At 32.0% G+C, this 8851-nt stretch overlaps 1 protein-coding gene across 1 annotated transcript; it reads left to right on the top strand.

Moving 5' to 3' along the window:
* Positions 1-4461: 4461 nt before the first annotated feature.
* Positions 4462-6152, top strand: LOC114732901 (phenolic glucoside malonyltransferase 2-like). Its single transcript, XM_028920279.1, has one exon. It carries the CDS (start codon positions 4568-4570, stop codon positions 5963-5965), a length of 1398 nt encoding a protein of 465 aa, XP_028776112.1. The 5' UTR covers positions 4462-4567; the 3' UTR covers positions 5966-6152.
* The last annotated feature ends 2699 nt before the right edge of the window (positions 6153-8851 follow it).

Raw genomic sequence — 8851 nt, 5'->3', positions numbered from 1 at the left:
ATTAAAAATGAAGCACTCAAACTTAAAGAGAGCTAATATTGTTCACTCAGGAAAAAGAAAAGCCTCAAAATTCGGATACTAACCCACGCAATCATCTCCCATCATCTAATCTTTTTTTTCCTGGAAACATTGAATCAGAAGATCGCTCCCCAATTTCATCCCTGGCCACCCCAAACTCATCCATGGCCCCGCAATCATCATGTAATCAGATACCATGTAATTTCTTGCAACAGATCTTCTCTTTTTATTAGAGTCAGAAGCTGGTCTGTTTAGGTCCTTTTAATTTTTTTAAATATTTTTTAATGTATTTATTTGTTGTTAGTGTTATTGATTTTTTTTTCACATATCTAATGATATTGCGAATATTTAGACAATAATTTGATTTATGTTATATTTTTTAATATTTTTAAATTATAAACATTTCATAAGAAAGTATTTTTATACTTATATAACTTGTGATTTTATTTGAATTGAAAATTTATGAGTTTCTAACAATAATGTATCTTAAACATAAGTAAAATGATAATTAGACCGTAAAACTTGAAAATAAAACTTATTTGAAAAAGAAAACCTTGATATTTTTTTCATTAAAAAAGAGCCTACTCATAGTGAGCTACAATCAATCAAATATTGTTGATATTGAAGATAGTGATAGAAATCATGTTGATAATGTTACTATTGTTTAGTGTTTAGTCGGTGCTTTGTACGATTTATTCAACTTTGGACAATAGCTTATCAATGTTTAACACAACAACTTGGTTTAGTTTTGAAAATTTGAACAACCGTTTAACATTTTGTTTTGTTCATATCATTGGCTTGATACAAGAATTTTATGAAATTTATTATCTTACTTCTGTTCATATCAAAATATTTAAAAAAATATTAAACAAGCCTAAAAGCTTACGGGCCTGCCCAAGCTTAAGGGTTGGGCTTTGCAAAACGACTACTTTTTGACATGCAGCTTAAGCAGGCTAGCTTGTTTTTCTGATGCTATCTTTTATGCCCATCCACTCGTTATCACCTTATAGTAATTCTCTAATATTAAATAAGTTGTTATTTCTTTTTTATCTTGTTATTTTTTTTCTATTTCTTCTTGCCACCCTTATTTTTTTCTATATTTATCATATTATATATATGTATGTGCTTGAACAGATATTTAGAAGATATTTGAATTGGCTTTTTAAAAATAATTTTATAGTATATAATATTTGCAAGGTTCATTCACAGAGGGTGAGTTGGGGCCTAAGATTAGGCCAAAAGGCATAGTCGATGAAGAACAGGTGAATATTGAAAAGACCCCTTCTTAATACAAAATTATAAAACCATTTTTTTAAAATGATAACCATGGTAGAAAAAGAATTGAGTTAGAGTGTTAAAATACTATCATGGTTATAAAGAGTTTGTCTTATTCTGAAAACATCCCAAGAGGCTCCGGATACACAAAACACCCATGGGTTTAACAACACGTAGAACAAGGACTTAGGGCACAGTAACTACCTACAAGCCCAACATAAACATTCATCCCACAAAACTTAGGATATAAGAAACACAGGGTGTTCAGCCCAGCCCACAAGTCATACACATAAGAGCAACACAACAAAATCTTATGGCCTCCAGCCATTCTAACAGCACTTCAACAAAATACAGTCATCCAACAACCAAACAAAAAAAAGTATATGTCAAAAAAGACATAGGCCCTAAGATGGAAATATACATAACATTACGTGCCCAAACCAAAAAGAGACTACTAGGCTATGCTCACCTATGCCTCTGGTTGCTTCCCTTCGCGCCGAGCCAAACTAGATGGCTCTCCTGAAAATATTGATAAATAGTGGGGTAAGACATAAAATCTCAATAACCAAGTATTAATTTATGACATATACAAGTAGGATGGCAAGTTGGTGAAGTAGTGCTTAAATATAATTTAAGTAATAAATGATGTTTTAATAGATAAAATCACATGAAAGGAATATATCTCGTCATCCATAGCAAAATTCATACAAAAGTATGCATATGCAACAATACAATGGAATATGCCCTCTTATCACCTTACTCCTCCTTATGACTCCTTGACAAGGACCCAGGCTTTCTATTCTAAGTGCTTGAGTGACCCGACCAAAGGTCACCCTACTCACATCAAGTAACAGGCCCCCTCCTGTACCTACACCGCCCAAGAATGGATTATGGTACAAGAGGTGTCTACCCAATAGTTCATTCTTAGCTCTGAGTCAAGGAAAAAGAAGAACTACAGGGGTCTAACAAAAATGCCAAACACTGAGATCCGTAGTGTCGGCATGCCGCGCAGGCTTCAAGAACAATTATCCTCCACATAACAAAATCACAATCTTCACATATGAACCCCATGCATAGTCACAATATAAATTAAAAATATTATAATTCTTAACATTAAGATGATATAATTTCAAGAAAGTACAACATATTTTCATTTTATTTAATAACATAATATCAGTATATTAAATTGAACACCACAAGAAAATATCATTTCCAGTAAAACACAATTCAAGCATAATTAAATCAACATACTTCCCACTTCACTAAAATTTGTCATATGAGAAAATACACACTTTATTCTTAGGCATACTTTCACAAATTAATTTGAGAAAAATAAAAACATAATAAACACCTTACAATCCAAAACATGTATATAAAATAAATTAACCCTATTACTCTAAGCTTAACCTCACAGCTTGAGAAATAAGAGCACAAATTACAAAGTCTGAAGTACAGAATAATCTACAAATAATGTAGATATAATTTAATATACATACAAATAATTACTTAAATTACATAGAATTTATTATTATTGATATTTATATATATTTACTACCCAAAAATTCTTACTTCAAATAACAATTTTCCTCTACCCAAATAACTCATTTAAATTATAAATATTTATAAAAATATTGTTTTTATCTAATATTGTAGAAGTCTCAATTTATAACTTAAGTTTCCAGCTTCAAAATTTTTCTAATAATATATACTCAACCTATTTTACATTTTAACTGATTAAAATAACCCAAATAAGTTATTTAACTTAAATTTAATCGGTAAAAACATTCTATATTTCGTGAATAATACATTTTCCAACTAAAATCTTAATTTGAAGTTTTTAAAAGAATCAATGAATAAATATAAACCGATTAAAATTTTAATAATATACCAAACAACCCAAATAAATTATTTAACTTAATTTTAATCGGTATAAATATGATATATATCATAAATGACAGATTTTTCAACAAATAAATTTAATTTTAAATACCAAAAGTAATAAATGGACAAATATAAACCAATTAAATTTCTTAATAATATATCTTTAAATTTCTACGGTCAAATATTTTCAAAACTCAATATTTATTCTATACTTAAATCACAAAATTTTCTCTAAACATTGTAATAATACTACTAATATAAAGCTCTAAATATGTAGAAAATATTCATAAAAAAATTTAATAGAAAGAAGTGTTTTTATGTACTTAAATAATCTCCCAAAACTTGTGTTACTCTTTAAAATGCCAACACCTCTCAACTTCTTTCTCGTTTTCTCTTTCTCTGATCCGTGTTCTCTCTCTCTCTCTCTCCCCCCCATTTGGCATAACACTCACTTTTCTATTTATCCTTCAAATATTCCGGATTGGGGGCGTGTTGTTTTTTTTTTTCCTTTCCCAAAATATTAATAAATTATTATTTAATAATAATAAAATATTATATAATATATTATTTTTTATTTTGGATGTTAAAAATATTCCGGAAGCGAAGGATGGTTACCAATTCTAAGACAATGCAAAAAAAGGTAGAAAAACTCCTTGACAGAAGAATTTTGTCTCGTGAGAAAATATTTTTTAAAAGATAAATGTAGGGTTGCCCAACTCTCCTTGTATCTTCACGTGTAACAAGGTAACCGATCATTTTCTATGCATAATGTCGTGATGGAATTTCAGTCCACGAGGGAGGCATGATTCTTCGAAGCTAGGTAATAATGTTTTTTTAGTACAAAGCTAAATAATATTTAAATATGAGAAAATGAAACAAATAAGGTAAAGTAAAATGTCAGGCTTTTCTTTTTCATTTTGGTACAATTGTTACTTAGGCTTACATTCCTGAGAATGAAAGCTTTTCAATTTACATCTCAGGCCCAAAGAAAATGTAAGGTTTTTTAAATAAATTTTATTTTGATCATGTATATACATAATAAATGATGGATACCATTTATATCACATATCAATTGATTTTTTGTTTTAAAGTAATTTTGAAATGATTTTAAGGGGGAAAAAAAGGAAAGCAAGGTAATTAACATAAAAAATATGTATGTAAAATATATTTTCTTGTCTTTTTTGTTTGGATAAATATTTTTTGTTGTCTGAAGATACTTTTTATTTAATAAAGTACTTGCACCTAGCGCCTAAATTATATATATGTGTGTGTGCGCTTTCACCTTTCATATTATAAATCGTTGCATCTTCACATTCTTATTCTTGTTCAAAGTTGGAAGATCACAGCGTTGTTGGAACTTGGAAGTCCTCCTCTTTCTTCCCACAAAAAAAAAATGGCGAAGCCGGCATCTTTGAAAGTTGTTGAAGTTTGCAGAGTGGCACCGACGCCGGAAACAACCACGTCCGACGCTGCATCGGAGACCTCCTTACCGCTCACGTTTTTCGACCTGCTGTGGGTGAGATTCCCCCCCGTCGAGCGTCTTTTCTTCTACGAATTCCCTCACCCACCTTCCTCCTTCTTCGATTCTCTTCTTCCAAAACTTAAAAACTCCCTCTCTCGCACTCTCCACCACTTTCTTCCTCTCGCCGGCAACGTCATATGGCCACCTCACTCCTCAAAGCCCTTCATCCATTACGTCTCCGGCGACGGCGTCTCTCTCACCATTGCTGAATCCGACGCCGACTTCAACCATCTTTCGGGTTCTGACTTCTCCGAAGCCGAGGAAAGCCGCCGGTTGGTACCCCACTTGGTTGTTTCTGATGAGAAAGCTGCTGTCATGAGTCTGCAAATTACTCTGTTTCCGAACTCTGGGTTCTCTGTTGGAATCGCCACCCACCACGCAACCATGGACGGAAAATCATCAACTTTGTTTATGAAATCATGGGCTTATGTCTGCTCTAATCTGGAAGAATCATCATCGCTTTCATCGATACCTGCGAATCTAAAGCCATCCTTTGACAGGTCAGTGATGATAGATCCGTCTGTAATTGCTGATAGGTTCGCGAATTTTTGGTTAAAGCAAGGCGGACCAGACAACAGAAGCTTGATATCGTGGGACTTGAATAAGACAGATCAAGGAGAGCTCATAAGGGGAACATTTGAATTGCTTCCTTCGAATATTCAGAAACTTAAGAAATCTGCAGAATCCAAGCTGAACAAGAAGGTTCATCTATCAACTTTCGCAGTAACTTGTGCCCATGTGTGGAATTGCTTGGTCAAAGCAGAGCAAACGAAACGAGAGAAAGTGTTGTTCATATTCAGTGTGGATTGTAGATCTCGTCTGGATCCTCCGATTCCATCTTCATATTTTGGCAACTGCATTGGGGCGGCTAAGGCTGAGGCTGAAACGAAGAACATGCTTGGGGATGATGGGTTCATGTTTGCTCTTGAGGCCATAATTGAAGCTTTGAAGAGATTGGAGAATGAAGCGATATTAAGTGTAGCAGAAACATGGATATCTGATATGGAAACTTTTGGACTGACCGAAACTTACAGAACGTTTTCAACTGCAGGATCTCCAAGATTTGAAGTTTATAGTAATGATTTTGGATGGGGAAGGCCCAAGAAGGTGGAGATAGTTTCTATAGACAAGACTGGAGCTTTTGCTCTTTCAGAAAGTAGGAATGGTGATGGAGGTATTGAGATTGGGTTGGTGTTGAAGAAAAGTCAAATGGAAGATTTTTCTGCTCTTTTTGTCAAAGGTCTTTCTGCCTTGTCATCATGCTCTTAAAAGCATTGGTTTAAACGCAAATGGCCTTGTGATCTAACCATCTCACTTGTAACATCAGTTCAGTTTATCTGCCCTTCTATTTTTTTTTCTGTTTTTTGGGAAAAGCATTGGTTTTGCTATTACTTTCAGCTTTGAGGTATTGTAATTTTTGCAGCAGATAAACTTGTGGGTTTGTGTGTTTTGTTGATTTTTTTAATAGCGGCTTATTCTATCTGCAATCCCCTGTCTTTGTCTTTTGTGAGAATCAAATACAGTATCATTGAAAGATTAATTAATAGAATAATGATAAGTATGAAACAATTTGAGAGAGTGATTGGCTGATTGCACATGACTCAACTACTGTGCTATAGGATAGAATAGACGGCACAGTTGCGGGGTCATTGGAAATTTGGAATGGGTTCTATCTCCAAAGATGTTTTATAATAGAGGAAAAGTTCTATTTAGTATCTACGGTAGACAATTAATATTAGTCAATTTCTTAAAATATTTGAAATTTTATTACACTTCCTAGACCAAATTTCAAAAAGACAAAAATACCCTATCTTTATCTTTATAAAAAAATTATAAATCACTAAATTTAAATTGTCGGTCCTTGTGAATTTTATGAGTGAATGAACAAATCAGATTCGACACTTTACAAAAAAATAATGAAATTCATAACCCTAAATATAATTGTTTTGGTGTGAATGGACAACTTGAAATCAGTAATTCACAACAAAAAATTTAAATATAAGGGAATTTATAAGTCTAAAATAAAGTAATATTCATCTTGTCTTTAGTATAGGATCTAATTATTAAATTAATTTTTGTCCTAAATATAAAATATGTTTCTCATAATTATTAATTTTTATAAATTATTTTTATTAATACTTTTTGGATCATGTCAACGGTTTTTTTTTGGGGGGGGGGGGGGTTCCGCGGCGCTGAGTGAAAATGAAGGAGAGTGAAAGTCAAATACCGGCTGGGGCATTTTAGGGTTTAAATGATGAAGAGGCGATGTTGTTTTTGGACTTTCGGCGCTTGTAGAGCAAGCGACGCAGTTTCTGGACTTTTACATCACTTTCTATGCAAGCGATGTTGAATTTGTAAATTTTTTAAAATTTTTTGACTGACTTGGAGACTCATGACGGCGTGAGCACCCAATTTTATCTGGAGCCCCATAAAAAATATTAAATATAAATGAAATTAAATAAAAGAAAAAAAAAGAATAATAAAAGATTGACATCTTCCTAGATTCTTTCTTGGGGGCTAAATTTGAGAAGTCCACCATGTTAAAAAAAAAAAATCCTTCTTAAAATAAATAGCAATAAAATAAAAGGTAAGAATTGAAAGCCAATTTAGAAAATGTGAGGTGGACACATTAAGGAGGAAAATAAGAAAAATCAGAAAATAAAAATAAAAATTTCTCATTTAAGATGATTGACTCCTCAATTTAGAAACATATTTTGAAGTTATGATAGTAGAAAAAATAAAAAACGAAAATTAAAATAAAAAATCACAATTTGATGATGATTTGGTGTTTAAATAGGAAGTTACTTTATGAGTCATAATTAAGAAAAATAAAAAAACGAAAATTAGAGGAAATTTGAAAAATCCTAGTTTGAGCCTATAAATAGGAGAGTGAGGGTTAGAGGAAAAGAAGGAGAATTCTAGAGCAAAAGAGAAGCAAGAGAAAAAGCTTTGTTCTTCATTCTTTTCGTGCGACAAGCCTTAAGGGTACATGCTTCCACCTATTCTCATTTTCTTCTAATGACATATAATTTATCTTGTTTTAATTATTTGATTTCCCCTTTAAGTTTCAAATGTACCAACTGCCTCATTATGCATATTATTTCCACACATATATGCTTCTTGCCATCTCCTCCTTGTTTTATTGTGAATGTAGAGGCTTTCAGTTTATGGGCAATGGGTATTAGTCATTTTCTGTTTTCACCCATTTTTCTTAAACTTTGATGTAAACATCGTTTTACTAATTGAACTAAGAAAAATATGTTCATCAAAGTCAATAAATTAAAAAATGTTTTCTAGAGCCGTGTAAGGTTTTTAGTACCTTCACAGGCTCGAATGATTGCTCTTTCGTGTGAGATTATAGAAGTCTCCGTAAGAAGTGCAATCCTAATCCTTTTTCTCAAAAATGAAATATTTTAAAATAAATTTTTTTAGAGCCATGTGAGGTTTTTAGAACCTCCGCAGGTTTGAATGATTGTGAGATTATAAGAACCCCTACAGGAAGTGTAATCCAAATTTTTCTAAAAAGAATAAATATTTTTGAATAAAAATACAAAAATTGTTTTCGAAAATTAAAAAATGACAACCCACAAAAAATCCTTTTTAAATAATCTAATAAATATTTTTTTTTAAAAGATATCAACCAAATGACATATATTTTTACCCCCGAACTACATGGGTTTTGATTCCTCTAAAGAATACGTAGGCCCTAGGTTTTTAACTTAGGTCAAGTCTAACTTTATAAATAATTTTTTTGTTTTGTAAATAAAAAACTTTTTCTTTGTTTCTATCTTTTTTTAGGGTAATTAAAATATAATTAAAAAGGCCATATTAATTTTGAGTAGTCGACTTAGGGTAACCGTTCTCTTGAACGGGTGTTGTAAGGTGCCTAACACCTTCTCCACACGCAATCGACTCCCGAATCTTATCCGGTTTTCATAGACCATGTTTTTAGGTTTTCAAAATTAACCTTTTAAAATTTTGGTGGCGACTTCTCTTTCTTTTCTTTTTATGGGATGACCAGGATTCGGGCACGACAGTTTGTGTTTTTTTTTCCCTTACAAAAAAGCGACATTGAAAAATTTTGACAAATTGAAAATAATACCATCATCTTTTTTTGACGTCACTTTTGTTAGTAACCGACGTTAGTTGCCAACA

This window comes from Neltuma alba, unplaced genomic scaffold, assembly GCF_004799145.2.
Source record: "Neltuma alba isolate B1F8T4 unplaced genomic scaffold, ASM479914v2 tig00012943_pilon, whole genome shotgun sequence".
In the NCBI taxonomy this organism is placed as follows: Eukaryota; Viridiplantae; Streptophyta; class Magnoliopsida; order Fabales; family Fabaceae; genus Neltuma; species Neltuma alba.
This window is presented reverse-complemented; position numbering and strand designations above follow the sequence as displayed.